The sequence below is a fragment of the Nilaparvata lugens genome, chromosome 7 (genome assembly GCF_014356525.2).
Source record: "Nilaparvata lugens isolate BPH chromosome 7, ASM1435652v1, whole genome shotgun sequence".
NCBI lineage: Eukaryota > Metazoa > Arthropoda > Insecta > Hemiptera > Delphacidae > Nilaparvata > Nilaparvata lugens.
The window spans coordinates 11059433-11081927 of NC_052510.1; the positions used below are offsets into that span (position 1 = coordinate 11059433).

The following is a 22495-nucleotide window of genomic DNA, read 5'->3' on the forward strand; positions in this document are numbered from 1 at the left end:
TGATTTCCTATTTTTCACACCTATTATTTTAATTTTTTTACTTACTGCAGCATAGCTTTTGTTTTGATGGATGGATCATCAGGCCTGAAGTGTTTGAACTGCTCCACATCCTTCTCCAAAGCTAATAATTGTTTCTGCAAAATATGAAATCAACATAAGCAGTTGATAAGCTTTGAAAGCTTTAAATACTAGCTTTAAGAGGATAATTTACTATACTTTGAACTTTGAGAGCTTCATTTCATCATATAGCACGGTACTATATGGTTCAAAAATCAATAGTTGGACAGTTGAATAATGCTGATAATGCAGTATTGAAAGTAAATTGATGCATGATACTATTAAAGTATAGTCAATACATTTAAAACTAACGAAGTCTCATCAAATACTACTTTATGATGCTGTCTGATTTATTTTAGTCTCATCAAATACTATTTTATGATGCTGTCTGATTTATTTATGAGTCTGTCCGACTTCTTTATCTTATTTCTCTTACATTTTATACATTATATATTCTATTTATTAATTGTTATGAACTGTACGAATTATGGAAACGTAAAACCAATATTGTTCCCTTGTGTTTGATGTACTTTCTCAACTCAGTATCTTTTATTCAGGCCACTTTCATACCCTTTCCCACTGTTCAAAATTCAATTTTTTTACAAACTGACAATTTAGAGAACACGTGAATACATACAAATCAATAGAATCACACATCTTCATAATAAATTAAGTATTAAACTTGAGTGCAGAAGCTAGGTACCGACCAAGCTAACGAATTGATAAATCAATTTATTCAGCTACTGTATTTCTATATTCAATATACTAACAACCTCAACTTATTAGATTTGGAATAAAAAATGTATATGTACACACATACCTTACACAATAACTTAGCACAATTTATTATGGCATTAGTTTTCATCATTTGGATGTGTTCTATATACAAGAAGGGGATTTCAATAGCTGTCCTTTAGCCAAAATTAAATCTATTTGTTTACATAAGTTAGCCTTGAATAGAAACACTCAACACAATTTCAACTTAAACTGCACAAATCATAGTTATTATAATAGAATAAACAATCTATATTATTTCTTCCATGCTATTATGCATAAGGCAGGCCACACAATTTTGTGGAGGCGGCGACAAATACTTCAAAAGTTTAGAAGAATTAGACGGAATACTTGTAAAGGAGTTTAGTAATAATTTTGAAAAATTCAAAGAATTACAGGTTAAATAAAGAGTATTTACAACACGTTTTTTAGAGTCTGGTACTCAACTGCTTTTGTTTGCCGACTGAATCACTAACGTCGAGATTTGTTACAAGTTTTGTGCGCATGCGCGAGAAACAACCTGCCCTGTTTCCTTCAATGACGTCACTTGTAATCGAATAAAGGAAAAATCTCGAATATCTCTAAGGGAAAAGCCAAATTAAGATATCTTATCACCTGATATCCGCTAAAAAATGTGCGGTTCGCCACCCATGAAATAAAAATGTACTTTAACCGAAAGCACGAATCTAAGCTGGAAATCTTATTTCTATTTAAATTCTTATACTATGCAAAAGTGAACTTGAAGATTGAATTAATTACTATAGAAATTACTAGTAGACTATCTTTACTTTAGGCCTATTATATTAACACAACTAGTTTCTAGTTTCGATTCAAACTTGAAGATTAGATTAATTATTATAGAATTACTGGTACCCTCTTTTCACTTTGTTATATAAACCCAACTAGTTTGAATTTTAGTTATTCCCAACAGTTCAAGTTAGTATAATAACACACTAGAACAAATGAAGGAGTGACTACTGACCTGCAGCTTGTCCCTCAGGCCAGGCAGTGTGTCTCTGATGTGGTTGGTCAACTGCTGATTCAGCACTCGCTGCAAGTAGGGCGTGCCCAGTCTGTCCGCCATGTGTCGGTATGACGGGTGGCTGCAATCAAACAATAATTATCAATTACTCCAATTTTCCTTGGTTTCCGTAGTGTTGTGGCCCATTTCTACTTTCCTTGCCCTATTACCATAGGTGAGGAAAGTATTGCTTTCCAAAAAAATTTAAGGTACCCTAATTTCATGTTTTCTATACGTTTCAAGGTCCCCTTAGTCCAAAAACATTATTTTTGGGTGTTGGTCTGTGTGTGTGGGTGTGTGTGTCTGTGAACACGATAACTCCATTCCTAATTAACCGATTGATTTTAAAATTAAGGTCCTTATACCATGAGGATCCGACAATAAGAAATTCAATAAAATACAATTCAAAATGGCGGAAAAAATGGCGGATAATGGCTAAAAACTATGTTTTTCACGGTTTTCTCGAAAAAGGCTCTAACGATTTTCTTCAAATTTATACCCTAGATAGCTATTTATAAGCCCTATCAACTGACATGAGTCTCATTTCTGGGAAAATTGCAGGAGCTCCGTAATATTCATGAGAAGAATGAATTTTGTTAAATTTCTATCACGATTTTCTCAAAAATGACTTGACCGATTTTTTTTTCAAATTCATACCCTGTATAGTTATATATCAGCTCTATTAACTGGCATGAGTCTCCTCCCTGAGAAATTGACAGAGGGTCCACCCCATCCTTGAGAAATTTACTTTGTAACCTCCTTCTCGTGCGTGAGGTAGGTAGGTAGAGCGAGCAGTTTATTCAAAAGAACACATGTCGATATTTTATTTGTAGAACAGCTGTTTTGACAACTTTTAAAAATCCTCAAATTTCATAATTCAAACAAAGGAAAATGTACTCTGAACACAATCACAATAGTATAACGTAGTTTTAATTATTAAGCCGCCAATCGGCATAATGTTAATCCCTAAATTATCCTCGTTAATGAGGCTTATAGATCAATGAGCAAGGAAAGTTGTGTGAGTGTACCACACCAGATTTTTATTTTTTTCATTTTCCATCCCACCTATGAGAGGGGTATACGGATCGTCAATAATATTCCAAGTCAACAATCTTCGAGTAAATCTTTGCATTTCATAATGCAAAAAGAATTCTTCACTGAAATATGGACAAACCTGCAACAACTATGAGGTTTTCCTAGTACATGGATATCCATAGTTGGAAAAAGCCCTTCAATCTTCCATCCTTTTTCAGCACCACTTTCCTGTTATTTTGTATTAATGTGTATTGTTGTTGTTGTTTTTTACATGTATTCTTTTTGTTAATCTCTGTATTAAACTTGTATGTGTGTGTAAAAAGAAATAAATTGAAATTGAAACTCCCCCCTGACCTAATTCTAAATTTCTCGCCTGTGAGAGCCTTAACATGTATTGGCAATGAATTATAAAGCCGAATTCCTGCACTCTTTACCCCCCTCTCATACATACTAGTTCGATGAATGTCGTCTCTGAGGCTTTGTCTATATCTGGTATTGTATGAGTGGAACAACTCTACTGTATTGAACCTATCTTTATTCTTATCAATAAACAAAGAGCCTTCAAACAATATACACACCTGGTAGTGGGAGAATCTTTAAATCTTTGAAATAATCTCTACAACTTGTTCTAATAGATTCACCCACCATCACTCTAACCGCCCACTTTTGAATATTTCTCATACAACATTTTAAAAACTATTTTGTGATTTTGTAAATGAATAAGCTCTATCTATAAAATTTATAATAATCTTTATTTTTCTTATGAAATGTTTATAATACCTATTCAAACTCACTGCCAGCGCACAAGTTGTTTTCTTTTCCGGTAGTGCCAGTCTAGTAAAAAAGTAAATTCGTATGGCTTTTGTTGGTGGGGAGTCCTTAGCGGGGAGGTCCCACCGCCTGAATATATCATTTAAGCCGTCAATGTGCCTTACGACTGTCATACTTCAGCCGGGACCGACAGTTTAACGTGTCCATCCGATAACACGGGAGTGATCTGGTTAAAAAACGTTTGGTAATGAGAGGGTTTGAACCCGGGATCTCTATGCTGCTACGCAAGCACTCTATCCACTAGACCACGGATCACTCCAAATAAAAGCCAGTTTGGTGATCACTGGTGACCAGTGTTTTTTAAATTTGTAGTATGTTTTTGATAAATTGTTTGAACGTGGAAATTACATTATTTTTGATAAATAAGTTGTAATCTCTTGAATATAACCTATTCGAATTTAAAGTGTGATCATGTGATTGTAGAAGATTGAGTTAGTGGAAGAACTAATAAACTATTAGTTTAGTGTACCTGAGAAAGAACTTGCGTTCAGCCCCAAGTGCGGCCATGATGTCCTTGCGGCCCTCGATGTCCTTCTGACTGCGGTTGACGACGCCGATGTAGCCCCGCCGCAAGGGCAGCAGCTTGTTCTCCAGGATCTCCCTGGCGTCAGTGCCCTCGTCCATCAAATCCAACTTGGTGATCACGCCGATCGTACGAACACCTACATTAATTACCAAATAACACAATTAATCAACATCACTGAATAAAAAAGAGAACATCCATAAAGAAATAATTGATAAATATTTAAATTTTCAATCAGTATAGAAATCACTAATACCGTCTTTAATCTGTTCTATTCAAACACAACTAGTGTTTAAATAGAAAAAGTTTAAAGAGGGTACTAGTAATCTCTAGTAATCTTGAAGTAATTCAGTTAAAATATTAAAATACTTTATTGAAAAGTTTATTTACATTAATATTATAATTCAATTGTCTCTATTCATATTAGGTAGGTTGAGTGGAAGAGGAGGCTCTTATTGCCTCAACTTTGCCCACTAAATTTTTAATGTTCAAAGTATAAAAATAAAGGAATTTATTTTATCTATCTATATTAAAAAGTATAAATCAGCTCTCAATATGGTAGAAGTAGAATGTTATACTATTTTTTATCTGATGCTGATTTACTTTATTCTTTTTTGTATGTTTTGGTTAATTGACTACAATTATTTACTACTATAAATTAGATGTAAATTTTTTATATTAATAACGACTGTTTTGGGCTTTGCTAGTAGTCTTCGGAAACTAGTCTTCTAAAAAAATATTAGAGAAGAAATGATAACATAATAACAAAACATTCTATTGATTTTTTCCGTATAAACATAATTTTGCATTGAAACTATTTAATAGAGAAACGACTAAACTTCAAATTGAAAAATAGTAGGTATAACTGTTCAAATTTCGTTCTGCTTTTCGACTGAGTTTTATTTGTCATTTCTATCTGCTTTAATACAAATACAATAAAATACACAATGTACACAATTTTGTATACATTAAACTCAAAAATATATTTAATTTTAAAAGTACAGTCTTTATTTACAATAGGCATCTAGTTCATGCATTTAAACGGATGCATAGGTGATTAGTGACACAAACACTTCAAGCATACATGAAGATAATGAAAGTATATTAGTTGATTGAAAAGTAGCAGTTACGGGGAATCAGAAAAATTGCAGATAATGTAAGAAAGGTATTGGAGGGAGATTGAAGATTGTCTTACAATATCTCACTCATGAAATAATAGTGTTTAGTACTGAAAGGCTTTACAATACAGGATCATGCAGATAAGGAAATAAAAGATAACTAAATTGATCTACAAAAAATTATGGCTATTATTTTGATTCTGGCTACAACACAAAAATAATGTTTAGACAAAATAAATTACCTCTCAAGTTTGATTAGTCCAAAGTGCACTGACTCCAACACGTCGTTAACTAAAGCAAGTGTTATTGAGAATGCTGTTTGGATTGAAGTTTCAAACATCAACTTAATTGAAGTTATTTGAGGATACCGACACATTCCAACAAGCCACTCATCATAGCCCAACCGCCGTTCAAGTAAGATTTATTCAATAACAAATAAATAATTCGATTGACAACAGTAGTTTAGAAAATAATGAATTTATGTTCGATGAGTTAGTTTCAGTTTGCTTGTTGTGCAAGTTAGTTGGTTGAAAGCGTGTTAGTTTTGAAAATGCGTTTTTTAAAAAGGCATACTTCAAATTTAGTTGAGACTACAAGGATACCGTACAGACAGAATCCAAGAAGACCTAATCTCTAGGTCAACCCCGGTTCAAGCAAATGTTAATGTAATTAATTATAGTATGAATATGTTTCTTATTTGGTTAGTTAGTAGCTGCAATTTGTTATTTTGTAAGATGTGATGGTTGAAGATTGTCTGTTAAGTTGCATACATACTTGAGAGCCACAAACTACTACCTCCGTAAACAAAGCCATAGTGCATTCTGGTGACGTCAGCATAGGTAGGGCTACTCACCACCTCCTACACCAATAAAAACACTAGCTGATATAGATCAGCTGAAATTAACAAATTGTGAGTTGGTGTTTTTATTGTTATGAGGGGTGGTGAGTAGTAGCAATACCTACTATTACTTGTAATAATAGGTATTGTAATAGTAGGTAATAGTAATAGTAGGTATTGGTAGTAGCCTTACTTGTGCTTACGTCACCAGAATGTACTGTGCCTTTGTTTACGGAGGTAGTGCACGAACACGCGCATTTCACTTTTCATCAGCTGATTATATCTATATTTCTACAGAAACAGTAAGCTACAGTAAGCTTAGCATCAGCTGATGAAAGATGAAATTTTCGTTCGTGGCGAGATTCATTTCTCAAACTGTCTGCATTCCCTCAAAATTAATGCTTCCCCATCCAACCAATGCCGACAGTTTGGACGTTTTCCTCTACCAACCTGCGGGATCGACATCTTTGGCCAGTTTTAGGGCGTCGCTGTTGGCGAGATCCTGGTTGGCGGGCGTGACGGCCAGAATGAGACTGTTGTCGCGCTTGATGAACTGCATGATCATGGCGCGGATCTGGTGTTCGATGTCGGCCGGCTGGTCGCCGATGGGCACCTTCGTCATGCCGGGCAGGTCGATCAGCGTCAGGTTCAGCACTACAACAGACGCAGTTGGGCCATGCGTGCCAACCTAAGCTCAACACTACTCTACTAACGGTGCCAAACAACTAACAACACGTGGTCGCGTTTGTCGAAATGGTTTCAAAACTTGTTCACAACGTTTCAGAAAAATTGTCGTATGAATAATAGAAACTAGAACCAAGGTACAGGAGTCAAGTCAATAAATGTAATATAGAATACATCAAGCTAATATGGATCAAAAATTTAATTGGAACTAGAACCAAGAAACCATACTGGAGTCACGTCCAGTCCATGTACTTAAGCATGTACCAGTTTCCATTCCATGTACTTGGTGATGAACCAATGATCAAATTAAAAATTATCGCAAATTTATTTTCAGAATAAGAATAGAATATTACTTTTATTCAGAAATAAAACAGAAATGATTGATACACTTGAACAAACGTCAAATTAATTCAATAAATTCAATGAAGCTTTTCTCCACTATTTTTTCAACATTCATTTACTGATCTGTCTATATTAATGAGAGGTATTATGACACTCAAGAGATCAGAAACGTATATTGATTTTCTTCGGGATGAATCGTAAACGATAGTGTGAACAAATTTTCAAACTTTTCGACAAACAAGCACACAACAAAATAAATAGTAACAGAAATAAAAATAGCTGTAATAAATAAAAGTCCACAATAAAATAAAAATAAATAATAATCATGTGGGGATAATTTGTCTACAAATGAGTGATAAATTTCATGTCAATTCTGTAGTACTGTTCAACAAACGTCATTTTGAATTCACAAAATAAGGAACCTTTTACTTTTCGGTACTTAACTCATCAATTTGGCATCTTCGTATTCAAAATAATTATTGCTTTTCTAAAGCAATTTCTTTTCTGGTTATTTTTAATGCAATATTCTTTATGAAATCTGGCATGAATCTGTGAGCTTTAGATAGTTAAATGCTAGTTGAAACTTTCACAACCTTGAAGGTTGATTATACATCATTACTTGATTCAAGCTCAAATTAAATAACATTGAGGAAGGCTATCCTTTTCAGGCGGAGTTAAAAGTATTTTCTACTAGTTGACCTTGATAGTACAAAATACAAAAGTTGATAACTGACGATCCACGATTACAAGTTGTAGTCATTTACCTAGCTACTTTACTTACTCATTTACTTATGTAAAATTCAACAGAGAAGAAAACTTCGATTGAAACAAATTTATGAACATGGCCAAACAAACCACAATTATTATTGTGAATTGAAATTAGGTCAAAACTGTCATACATGACCCGTGTAAATTTTATTCATATTCAAAGTACCGTAAAGTGGATCATAAAACGTGGAAACAATTAATCCACGTAGTTGTTAAAACGTTCTAGCCGAACTTCTTAATGCCAGCTCCACAATTTAGGCAAGTCGCTTGCCAAGCGACATCTGCACGGGCGGAGCAAAGGCGAGCGGTGGCATAGTAGTAGCCATCCACACTCTCGCGCTTGATGTCATTTTTAGGCACTTGGCAAGAGTGTGGAAGCGGCATAAGAACTAACGATCTTATGATCTTGTTCTCAAGAACGTATCGTAAGAACTAAGAACGTACGGTATTTTATCCTAAGAACGTAACGTATTAGATCGTTCTTAAGAAAGTATGATCAAGCACGTATTTTAGATAAAGCAAAATAACGTTCCGATTATGTTTCAGTCTACTAGTGAGTGAAAACTATGTCAAAAACTCTACGACATTTTAGAACAGTGTACAGAATCAACATGAAACGGTGGGTCAATGGATGATGATGAGTGTTTACTACACACAGATGCAGCAGGTTGAGGCTAACAGACAGGCAGGCAGGCCGGAATCAGCTGATGTTTGATTGAATCAGCTGATGTTGGATTGATGTTTACCGTCAGGATCAACCTGTTTGGAGATCTGCAGGGCGTCAGACGTTGCCAGATCGGTATTAGCCGGGGTCACGGCCAGAATCAAGCATGTCTCCTTCGTTATGAACTGGAACAGCATGTCCTTGATCTGCTGCTCTATGTCGATTGGCTGATCGCCGACCGGCACTTTGGTCAGACCGGGCAAGTCGATCAGCGTGATGTTCAGCACTGTCAGCAAAAAATCACGTCTAATCGGCCCCCAAAAGAACAGCAAAAATCACTTCTAATCGGTCCCCAATAGAGCAATTCTCACCTTCTCCTAAGAGCACTCAACTCATCCATCCAACTTTGGTTTCATATCAGTAGAAAGCTTTCAAAAATAACCCTAAACTTTGTTGGTATTCATTTAAAAATCAAACTGCTCATCAGTAATATCTAGATGAAAATACTAACTTGCTTCATTATTTTTGTTTTAAACTACTACAAATTTCTTATATTAAAAAACAATCCACTCATCCATCAAACTTTGATCTCATGTCAGTAGAAAGCTTTCAAGCCTAATCTACCACTTCGGTGGTATTTTTTTTAGATTATTTTTTGTGGATTACTATTTGATTTGGTCTCATATCAGTGAATCGGACCCAACTTTCAACCCTCGTGGTATTATTTATTGATTTGTGGCCAAACTTCTCAACAGGAATGTCTTTATAAAGATATTAGACATTAGGCCTACTACTTGAAAGTTATAAAAACAAACATTTTTATTATTTCACTAAAGCAAAAATACGTCTTTCAAAATAGAAGAAGCAACATTATTTCACAATATCCAACATCGAACATTTAAAATAATAACTCCAGCATAATTAACTTGATTAATCTGATTTAAAATCTAACTTTAATCTGATTAAATTACTCGTATCAGTCGTATTTTTGTCTTTAAAAAATGTAATCACTTCAGCTTTTTGTGAATTTTCAAGGAAAGTATCTTTGAGATGAGTTATTCACTTTAGATGATGAACGCAAAAAATAATAATAATATCGAGTGACCTGGCTGGCTCGGGTCTGGTGTCAGAGTTTTCAGGTCGCAACTGATCAATTTGACATGACCTAACGACTGCTTTTTTAGGCAGCCGGGACCGACGGCTTAACGTGTCCATCCGAAACATGCAAATTGTATTTATTTGTACAAATGATGGACGCAATTGTATTTATTTATGATATATTATGATACCATTGTATTATTTATCTCTGATAAAATATGGACGTCATTGTATTATTCATCAGATTTTTATTATTATTATTATTTCTAGTATTATTATTCAGATTTCTTAGTGGGGCCATTGGCAAACATTTTAAAAAAGACCTGATATTAAAAATTTTATAGTTTTTTCAAAGTTTGGAATTTTTTAATCAATTGTGATTGATTTAATTCAATTTAATTTATTTTTTTAATTAAGGAAAAAATGTTGTGTTCTGAATTTTAAATTGAGTGTGTAATTTATTGAAGAATAGGACTGTTGTATAAATTAGAATTGGAACAGTTTTAGGCGTAAGCCTGTGGTACTTTTCTGTAAGTTGTGTAATTCTCTCATTGATTCAATAAATAAATAAATCTATGATGAATTACGGACGCCATTGTATTCATTGTATCATTCATCTATGGTATGTTATGGACCCCATTGTATTACTTATCTATGATGAATTATGGACGCCATTTTATTACTTATCTATGATATATTATGGACGCCATTGTACTATTTATTTATGGCAAATTATGAACGCCATTGTATTATTTATTAATGGTAATTTATGGACGTCATTGTATTATTCATTTATGTTGAATTATTATGAACGATTAATTAGTTCTAGAATTATTTGTGTCTCGAAAACTACTAAAAAAAGTGCGAATGTGTTACCGTTTGGTGAATAGACACGCAGATTGATTGGAATGTTGGAGATGCCCTTGTTGGAGCCGGTGATACGATCTGTTTCGCCCTCAATTTCTCGGCGAACCTCATCGAAGTCCGTGAACTTCTTTCCTTTGCAGTGCAGAAACTCAGCATGTTCTGCAACAAATTATTCCACTTAATCATTGTACATTCCAGTACTAATTGAACAGAATTGTAACTGAATCGTCAGTTGCTATTTTGGGTTGGAACAAGATAGAGCAGTTGGTTACAAGAAATACAAAATCGTTATATTCTTAAGCTGTTTGTGCACTATTAAAAGCATTGTAACTGAACTGTCAGTTCAGATATTTTGAGATTGAACAAAATATTTCTTCATTTATTTCAATGACAATCACAAATCATAATAATTACAATATGATTGGGAGAAGACAACAGGCATAGTCCAAAACTGTCTTCTCCCAAATTTTTACAAATAAAAGTTTGAAAAAAGAATGAGGTTGGATTTCACTTTTCACTTCAAAAAGTCCAATTTCCACTTCAAAACTAATGACTAAACTAAAAATTTAATTTTTTAAATATAGCAGTTGGTTACACGAAACAGAACATTTTTTATTCTCGAGCCGTTTGTGCACTATCAAAAAACATTGTAACTGAATCAACAGTTTGGATATTTTGGGTTTAAACAAGATACAGCAAATGGTTACAAAAAACTGAAAAGCATTCTACTCTCAAGCCGTTTGTAAAGTGTACTCTATTAAATTCCTAATGAAAGAGTTGATGATAACTCAAGGAATTGGATAATTTCTTCTGCTCATCTATAATTTTTGTAATTTTTCTATTGATATAAATAAATAAATAATGTCAAATCCTTCAAATTCAATATTAAAAGTATCTTCAAATACTGTACAACATTCAGATAGATTTTGATTTATCAAACAAGCGGTGTACTATAGTAAATATGAATAGTAAACAACAATAGTAAAATGTCTCATCCGATATGATTTAATACGGAAATAAATCGATGATAAAATACTCTTGAAATCTCCTTGTAATTAAGTACAAATTCTTCATAAGATTCATTCTATCAAAATAAGTTGATATATGTGATCTGATACACTATAGTGAGGTCCACGTTATAATGACAGTATTTGATCAACTTTGGTTTTGCTATCCTTGTCTATCATTCTACAAAGCCGGTGGTACTTTCCTTTTCTAGGTCCACATCGATGACAATTATGTTTTTGACAGTGTAGAAATATAATTAATTATGCAGAGAATCGGCATCGCTATTCTTCTATCTTTATCCACTGCCATTATAAGGTGGACCACACTATAGAAGGCTGCCAAGTACCCACATACTATACATTATATACGTGAATTCAATAAATTATATACTATAATACTATAGATTATATACTATAATACTATAAATTTATGAAATATAACTATAATTATACAACAGATTATCAGTTTTAAATTCAACGAATTGGATAACTTCTTCTGCTCATTTGTTATTTGTATGTTTAGGAACAATTTGAGCTATTTGGTTCTAAAGTTTGTAGATAAGTTTGACAGGTAACATACAGAGAGACAAGATAACTTACCAGTTGCACTGTTGATAAGCTGTAGAATTAGAGGTCTTCTTGTGACAATCCCAGAACCACGAGGGAGGAAATCTCTGAAAACATACAAACGTCAATAATATAAAGCAAGAAGTTGATTACTACATCATCAATCATTACTATCAGCTTAAGTATTCAATGAGCTTAAAACTATTCGGTTCATTAAAAAATTCTATTGAAAGCATAAAAAACTTGTATCAATTAGAAAAACCAATAGGATATGAAAAATGACATAAATCATACAAAAATCGAATAATATTATATACTAAAAAAAATTTTTAGCACACAAACAAGGCGAATTAATTTAGTTTTTCATTCATATTCATAAAAACTAAAATGTTCGTATGAAATAGCCTATATATTATTTTCACAGGAATATCTCATTTTATTCTCCTAATTATGCTTCATTTTTTATTTGATTGTTATTTATTCAGTTTAGATCATTAGCATTAGATTGGATTAGATTATTCAGTTTTATTTATTAAGATTTTTCAGTTATATGTAGAAAGTTAAATGTATTTCTAAATATAAGAAATTATTTGAATAAGATTATCTTTAAATCAATATTTGATATTAATCACAAACTCTTTCGTCAATTATCCAGATAAGACTAATTCAACTACATTAAACAATTCATGTTTCAATAATCCCTCCTTACATAGCCTAATCTTTCTGGAAGTTTCTAATTGAGGTAAACAAACCATCATGTTTATTTTAGATCAAACACTCATGGGCATGGTTTGAAGGTACAGTATTTCTATAAATCCTTTCGTACTAGTCAGGGGAGTTAAAATAAACTAGTCAGGAGAAAATAAACTAGAACCAAAAATTACAAAATACTGATGGAAGAAAGTCATGTTCACAATAAATTGACACTAAGTGCTTTGACCTTTTGACATGTGGCTTCATGCTCATTCAAGAGTCTACATACACAGAGCCATCCTCAATGAAAATACCTTTTATAATTATACTCTCGCCGCTCTTGTAAATTATAAGCTTTATTTCAACTATGTTCATTTAAAATACTTAGATAGTTCAGATATGAATTGAGATATGCTGTTAAAACTACTGAAAAATATTTATTAACCATTTTCAATATTGATAATAATTATTGACTATCCATTTAAATGTGGTTAGCCCTATAATGGGAGAGCCTTAAGCCCAGACGACAATTTATATGTATCGGTAGGATTTAAAAAATGGAGATTTAAAAAAACGTTGGTGGGATAAAAACGATATTCATTCATTTAATTAACTGGCACACATTATATACAATTAGGAGAGGACAACAGGCCAACCCAAAACTGTCTCTCTTTTTATTGAATGAAATTTTGAATACATCATAAATTATAAATATTATTCAGATTAATTCTCCTAAAAGTAATCATATAAGGAAGATGGACAGCACTGTTTCATGTTTGCTGACCTATTGGGCTCATAAAAACATAAAATAAAGGAGGATAAATTGATAAAATGAATCCAAATAATAATTAATCAGTTTATCTTCAAGTTTGATGACATAAATCGTGTGATTCACAAGTTTATCTCAACGATTTTGGTGACAACAATCCATATCGAATCAACCATTCAAGTGGAAACTGTCATGTTCAATGAAGCTGCATGATTTTTAAGAGTATTTGCACTGGGTTTTTAGCAAACAACAGTTACAAAATATTGTGAATGAAGCAAAAACAAAACGTGCAAAATGGACAATACGTTGAATTTCAATGCCAGTTTTCATAAATTGAATATTTGCATTGCAGTTCAAGGGTATTGGAAATACATCTCATGTAGAATTAGACTATTATTTGTTTGAATAGATTAGATAGTGATTTAACTGAAGAGGAATAAACAATGGATTATATCATTGGAAATAATAATAAACCCATATTGGAAAACGTTTTAGGAATTTGAACCGCAAACTGAAAATATGCTGAATAGGTGAAACTAACATTAGGTGGCATTACTAAAAAAACATGAAGAGTGAGTTCAAAAAAATGGATTTCATAGTAATATACGGTGTATCTTCTACCTTCTCAGTGGGTTTTTTTTTTAAACGAACTAATAATTTTACAACAATAATTGTAATTAGGCCTACATGTAAAGCTGGGTCCAGACGGATTCAAGGTACTGTGCCCCATCTTCAATGAACAGGGAGTACACTAATACGAAAACCTTGATGAAACACGTCGGACATGACTTGCCAAAAAAGTACTAATGTCATACTAACTTATAATTTTTACCAATATATTTCAAATTATTTTAAAATTCAGTCTAGGAAAAAAAATCAACATCAGAATGTTTTTATATTGCCCTTGAACGGCAATCCAATTCAATATTGGATGGAAAGGTGATCGATGATTCATCCATACTCGTTATGAATATTCACATTAAATTAGACCTAATTTTTGCAACGTTTGTCGTTCTTATTTTGTTGACGCACTGACTTGTAAATTGCAGGTATTGTTTTAAAAATCAACAATCAATTTTATTTTGACTATATCTATTCGTTGATTTTTTTCAAGAAAGTTGAGGTAGGCTACTATACAACTATTGTCTTAAAAACAATGTATAAAATTGACACTTAAGATTTCTTATTAAGAGGGATAATAACTTATATAAGTGATGTAATTATCACACGGTATTATGAGGTAATTTAAAAACCGAGAAATAAGCATATCATTTACTGCCTGTCTGGACGTACCCTTAATGGAATAATTTACATGAGTTGATAATTTTATTAAAACATTCACGCAGTACATTGAAGCTCTGATTTTTAAAAATTGAATCTTATATACGACAGACAAACGGCACTATTTCAGGTATTAGAATAAAATTTTCAGGTAATATAATCTAACAAATTGTAAGGCAAATGGAAAACTTTATACAGAAAGATTTTTGAATTTTGAATATTACTCCAGTAAGGTGGCAATCATCATATTGCACACATTGTTCAAGTCTCACGCTGAAATTCTCACTAACACGATGTAACACCTCTGGTGTTATTGCACGAATTTCTTGTAGGAAACCACCTTGTATTTACCTTGTTATATAAACAGGAATTGTGCACACTAACATACATACTTCTCTTGAGATAAATATGATAATACTTTGTTTTTAATTCAACTGATTAGAGATGATGTATGTATAACTTGGTATGAGAAAGAGAGACCAAATTAGGTCTGGATACATAGAGACGCAGTCCATCCAGGAAGCTGGTCAATGACATTGAAGGACAGAAGTATGAAGTAAGTAAGTAGGTACCGCACCACAAGATTTTTTTATTGTTTGGAATGGCAAACAGGGCCAACATCGTGCGGTACTTATAGCATCACTTAGGGCTTAGGCTAATCTCGTTCATTATCCACTGTTTCATGAGGGGTTTCGGTTCCCCATATACAAACATAGCGTCAAATGGTGTAAGGACTGATGGTGTAAGAACCCTACTTTTTTTGTAGATGTTGTCAGAGCTTTAAAAGGAGAGCACATACAGTAGCGTAACCAAGATTTTGAAATGGGGGGCGGTTTCCCAAAAATTTTAGGGCCCCTATAGACTTCATGTGTAATTTGATAAGGAGGGGAGTTGTTATGGTTGGTTATGTTGATTTTTGGCCTCTTCTTTGGGCTCATGGGGGGGTTAGTTAACCTGGAAACCCCCCAACTTCGCTACGCCACTGAGCATTTATAATACACCACTTGATGCTCCTGTACTTAATATGTCAAATTTGTTTGTGTGCATAGTTTTTTTTAAAATAAATATAATTGTTTTAAATTGGGAATTTATTTTGAATCATACTCTATCTCAATGATAATCACTTTCCATCTAAGTATGGAAAGCAGAAGTGATATACAGTAGCTCGACGTTCTTACAAGCAAATATTGGTACTATGGAGTCAGTAAGGGGGGGGGGGGTTCTGTCTGTTCTGTCACAAATATCTTAATACGGTTTAATCAATGGTTTTGTATAATTAAAAAATGATTACTTGTTACTAGTGATAATGTTTAGACTATGTAGGGCAGACTTAAGGTGGATTCGCACACAATAATGACAGAGTAAAAATATAATTCTTATGAGTTCGAATTGGACTATTCCCATTTAGCCCGGCTGAGCGAGTATTAATTAATAATCCTAAAGAGCTTATGATAACTATATTTTCAATATTTACAGTCAATGTTGTCTTATTATGTGAAAATCCAAAAGTAGGTTATACGGTACAAATTACATCTGAATTAAAAACATGAAAAGAAGCGGTCTACTGAAATAAGGTTAGGCTATCAACCTTACTTGCAAAACAAGAAAATACCTATGAAAAACAATATATTATGCTGCAAGTCGCTTGGATTAAACGTTATCAAGAAACCTTTACAATTTCAAATTGTGACTAATAAAAAGATTCGGTAAGGGGTCAAGATAGAGATGTTGTGAACTTATTGATTCAAAATGTAGGCTGTGGATAATGAACTCAGCATAAGCTATCTACACAACAAACTTAGACTACTATGAAAAATTTTGTATTTCACTGTACTATTTGGTCTGAGTGAGTATGTCGGCCTATCAGCCTCTTCAAAGTTATCTTTATAATTAGTTATGTATTTTATTAATATTTTCAGATATATTTGTCTTAAGGTCATATCCTGGAAATCCCTAAAGACTTGCTGGGTGGGATAGTCTCTGGGTTTGCGGAGTATGGTTTTAATTACAGCCTTTTGTGTTATAAATAGATTATTCAGGTGTGTGTCATAAGTTCCTCCCCATACTGCAATCCCATATCTTAAAATGCCAAAGCATAATAGACTGTTTTTATTTGCTCTCTATCCAATATTCTATTGATTTTATAAAATTTATAGTTAATGAATTTTAATTTTTTATTGATAAAATAGTTAACCTGGAAACACCCCAACTTCGCTACGCCACTGAGCATTTATAATACACCACTTGATGCTCCTGTACTTAATATGATGTCAAATTTGTTTGTGTGCATAGTTTTTTTTTCAAATAAATATAATTGTTTTAAATTGGGAATTTATTTTGAATCATACTCTATCTCAATGATAATCACTTTCCATCAAAGTATGGAAAGCAGAAGTGATATACGGTAGCTCGACGTTCTTACAAGCAAATATTGGTACTAAGGAGACAGTAAGGGGGGATCTTTTATGCATGAGTTCTGTCACAAATATCTTAATACAGTTTAATCAATGGTTTTGTATAATTAAAAAATGATTACTTGTTCCTAGTGATAATGTTTAGACTATGTAGGGCAGACTTAAGCTGGATTCGCACACAATAATGATAGTAAAAATATAATTCTTATGAGTTCGAATTAGACTATCCCATTCAGCCCGGCTGAGCGAGTATTAATTAATAATCCTAAAGAGCTTATGATAACTATATTTTCAATATTCACAGTCACTGTTGTCTTATTATGTGAAAATCCAAAAGTAGGTTATACGGTACAAATTACATCTGAATTAAAAACATGAAAAGAAGCGGTCTACTGAAATAAGGTTAGGCTATCAACCTTTCTTGCAAAACAAGAAATACCTAAATATGAAAAACAATATATTATGCTGCACGTCGCTTGGATTAAACGTTATCAAGAAACCTTTACAATTTCAAATTGTGACTAATAAAAAGATTCGGTAAGGGGTCAAGATAGAGATGTTGTGAACTTATTGATTCAAAATGTAGGCTGTGGATAATGAACTCAGCATACGCTACCTAACCTAAACAACTCTAATGAATTGCCATCCATCTAGAACTTGAAAGAGGATAATTATTGTTAGAAATACAGAATCAGGAGATAAAAACAAAGTAACTTTTTGTGATGATTCATTCATTAGCATGTCAAAAATGGGAGGTTTACAACCAATCTTCTGAGTCACCCACTTCTGTTTACTGTAGTGACAAACTCACTATGAATGCAATTTGAGTTTTTCTGTGATTTTAAAAGATATGTAGATAGAAATTAGGAAGAATAGTGATTTAATTGGCTTACCTTCCTACAAAGTTTTCCAACACGGAACTTTTGCCAGCACTTTGTCCACCTACAACTGCTATCTGTGGAAGATCCAATTGCATATGAACACCAAGTTGTGTGAATGCATCTTGTAGTTTATTTACAATGGGGATAAGTTGCTCCATCCCCATATTCCCAGCCATTTTTGAGACTGTAAAAATCCCCTTTCAACGACAGCCCCTTTGGTAATAGCTGCTTGTTTCAACTTCGGGGTGGAAAACTGAAAATGGCTGGCTACCCACAATGCATTGCGTCGTGTATCTGATCGAAGTGTCACCGAGCGGGATCAATGAATTCAAAAACACAGCTAGAATTGAAGCAGCAACACAAAAATCAATTACATTAATTTTACAATCTTGATTCACTTGTTAAAATACACAATTTTTCATCGACTCAATTATAAATCACCAGAAATTTATTTGATTCTGTGAGTTTGATGAGATATTCACGAAATAAATGTGATTGAAGTCTTGTATAGCAAACAAAAAATATACAGTAATCTTACTGCACCATAAAACGATAACAGATAGCCGTAGATATATACAACAAAATAAAATATAATGAAAACTGGATTGTTAGATTTCAACACAGTTATAATACTGAGCAGAAGGAGACTGATCTGTTTGTTAGCTCTGCCTCCGGTCAACTGCGACTGCCAGAGATTCAGAGAGAAGTGACGTCACCCACATACATGACATCACTTCGATCTTTTCGCAATAATTATTTCCAGGCATTAGATCTTTATCTGCTTTTGAAGAGGATTTGATTCCTTCTATATTTGGGTCATGTGATCCAAATATTATTTAAGATTAAATTGATTTGGCAGAATCTGGCAAATCCGAAATGTTTTCAAGTGCGCGTCAGGTTCTCTTATCGACCTGAGTTGCTGACCTGCCTTGACATCTGCCTGTCGTTATCAAATTGTGCTTGGAAAGGGTAGGCAGGTGGAAGGAGAGGTCCCACCTCAGCAGATAACAGATGAATGAGAGTACTCAGAGGTATTTTCTCACTGACCCAGATTTCACATTGTGCATCGTTTTCTCAGCCCAAAAATGTGAGCAGCACATCAATACGCGCTTACACCCCCTCTCCATCGTTGGCTTCTCCAACTCCTACGAAAACATATTGCTAGGTTGACAAATGGAGGCTTTATAGTCAACCTATCATCAATCATATCATGATCTAGAATATAGGGAAAAAATAATATTGACGTCACCGGTCCTTTATACTTCAACAAATTAATCTGCATATTTAATGTAAATTTTATCTATGTGCATAAAAGATGAAAAAAGTCAACCTCTCTCAGTTTGAAGCTGATTGTGTATAGGATGAACTTTGAAATCCCCCTTGATGCCTTTTTTGATAAGATGACATTTATATGCACTCCTAAGGCTGATATCTATATATGGCTACATTTTTCGAATAATCAATTAATCCTCAAAGAGTGTAGGTTTTAAGCTGCCACATGAAAATCATAGGCTACTGCTTCATCACTTTCAAGTCGAGAACAAGTACCTAACTTGTATAATATCACTGATTGATTATGATGGGGATGAGTGTTGTTTTTTCAAGGTATTTTGAAGTAGGTTCACTGATAGAGAAAATTCTCAACCCCATAAAAATTGAATTCATCTCTCGTTATCATCTGCATTACCCACGCACAAGCCTAAAGCTCATGTGGGCATCACCCTTAGAAAAAAATAGGGCGTGTGCACTCAAAGAGCGGTCAGCGGTGAGAGCGTTCTTAGTAGGATGTGAATAATATTATGTAGGTACCTTAACTGTGGATAAAAAATACTGCTTCTTTCCTTCACTATTAATTTGAAACTATCGTAGTTGTCACTGAAAAAGTAGCTTATTTTGTGAAAATCATTCCAGCTGTATCAGAAGGGTTTAGTTATCTATATCATGTATCGATAATATATATGAGTTTCTACAATATTCCAGAATAGATCTGAATGGGTGTTGGGAGAAAAAATGAACTAAGTATAGTAGTACCTTCAAGCAGTGCAGAGCTGCACAAAACAAAGGAGATCTGAATAAATCTATTCTTGTGTGAGACTTGTTTTCGTATAAATTTCTCACGAATACAGATGCTGCATCCTCAAACGTCCATCCTCTGTGCGTGTACTTCTTCTCACTTTCTTCTTGCCTTCTCTATTTAGCTTTTCATCCCATCATGACGTTAGGCAATTGCCTCATGTTCTGTGTTTACATCACCGTTGACTCTTGTACTTGATTCAAGAAGTTTGGATTCGATTCTTCCAGTCACTATAATCGAGTTTAGCATGCGATTTTATAGACTCTCTAGAGTCACAGAGATTCGGCTGAGAAGGATTGTGCTCTATCGAAAAATGCTTGTAAACTACTTGTATTACGTTTTTTATATTTTGGAAAAATAAAAACGATTTGATTTGAAAGTAACAAAAGTTACTTTCTGTTGTATCCTTAGGTTCTTTAATAATAAATCAACTCATTGATAGGAAATTATAACAGTTTATTTCTTGTTTACTCTCATCATAATAATTTCGTATTGTACATAGACCTATAATGAGGTCCACGTTATAATGGCAGTTTTTAATTAGCAATGGTATTGCTAGACAAGGATATTGCAATGGTATAGACAAGGATATTGCAATGGTATAGACAAGGATAGTCTATCATTCAACAATCTGACAGCGCTAGGCCTATCTCTTTCTCGCATTGCTCTGTTGCCAGATCGTCTTTTAACAATGTACAATTGATAATTAATTAACAAAATATTTCATCTCAATCATGAAAATACATTATAAAATTATTGAAGAATATAATTTCTTTCTTAATAAAATATAATTGATTATTTTTTAAACAAGGATGAACAGTTAATATTACATCAATAAACCTGTATCAGCTACCGTCTATAGAAGGCATTGACAAGACAGAGGATCGGCAACGTTTTTCTCCTATCTTTCTCCGCTGCCATTATAACGTGGGCCTCACTATAGTTATAGTGGAGAGATTATAATTAGTGCTTATTGGAGAGATAATCTTCAATTGACTCATTATTATTATCATAGATGAGCCATACTCATAAGAAACAGACTTATCTGGTTTTGGTTAATCTGTTACTACTTTCCAAACATTAAGGAAAATAATGTAATTTTCATACAATTAAGAGTTATCTCGTTGAATCATCAAGCTTGAAACAGGAAAATAAATAAATGATCATTTCATTTGTTAACGAGCGATCATGCACAAATAATACAAAACAGGAAAATACTAATCAATTATCAAATAATAATACTAACAAAATACTTATCAATTATCATATCTAAAGAGGACTGATGTTTGAGAGATAATGTCAAAATTTGATGCATTTATATTGATCTCCATTTCATCCAGTCGTGATAAATATTCCATCCACTTTATATCAATAGCTATTGAAAATGCTTATAATAAACCTAGTTCTATAAGAGACTTGCGTTGTAAAAATCTCCCAGTGAAACTCGGATACGATCCTACCGTATCGAAGCATTATACTGTATCGATGCTACCTAGCTAGCTCTAGCACCATAGCATGAATAGCATCTGGCTCAAGATCAAAACTGGTATGATTCGTGAGTAGCCTCTAATGTTGTAATCTCTCAAATATGCATAATGAATGAAGCCAGTGTTTGATACCACCTGGCAATATTATCTGTTCAAGGAAAATAACACTATCGACAAGGAAGTATTCTCTTGAGGTGCGTACAGATATACGCGTCGCGAACATGAGCAATTAACTTTTAATCAGCTGACTATATCTGTATTTTTACAGAAACGGTAAGATACAGATATAAAAAGCTCGGCATCAGCTGATTAAAAGTGAATTGCTCATGTTCGCGGCGCCTATATCTGTACCACAGAATACAATCAAAGGAGTTTTCTCTGATCTGTACGCACCTTTATATTGATTTTCTTGTAAATATAGAAGTAGGAATCAGACAGGAATTAATAGAACTAATCTTGGATTGAATACGATTTACGTAGTCTGATTAAATACAATCAAATAGTAAGGACTGTAATATTATATGCCATAGTGAATATGTATTGTTGGTATTTATCAGTAAAAAATCATAGAAAAAGAAAACAGAGCTCAAAACTCAACACAAAATTAATGACAATAGGGGAATAAAATAGAACATGATTGATTTAAACTATTTTCCAATGTAATTAAATTATTCAATTTGTGATACATGTATGATATTCATA

General features: G+C 33.2%; 1 protein-coding gene across 18 annotated transcripts in view; it reads right to left on the reverse strand.

The window, feature by feature from the left end:
* The window catches only part of LOC111056499 (dynamin), a 66562-nt gene extending 47645 nt beyond the window's left edge, over nt 1–18917 (reverse strand). For 15 of the 18 annotated variants that reach the window (XM_039433686.1, XM_039433681.1, XM_039433680.1 and 12 more), the window contains exons 1-7: nt 18245–18917; nt 12228–12301; nt 10630–10779; nt 6648–6851; nt 4188–4380; nt 1814–1934; nt 46–134 (exon numbers count right to left, since the gene is read on the reverse strand). In XM_039433686.1, coding sequence (XP_039289620.1) covers nt 46–134; nt 1814–1934; nt 4188–4380; nt 6648–6851; nt 10630–10779; nt 12228–12301; nt 18245–18408 — 995 coding nt within the window. In that variant the 5' untranslated portion in view covers nt 18409–18917. Of the gene's footprint in view, nt 1–45; nt 135–1813; nt 1935–4187; nt 4381–6647; nt 6852–8737; nt 8942–10629; nt 10780–12227; nt 12302–18244 lie in introns of all 18 variants that reach the window. The other 3 variants (XM_039433682.1, XM_039433679.1, XM_039433671.1) reach the window with 1 other exon arrangement.
* Nucleotides 18918–22495: the final 3578 nt, after the last annotated feature.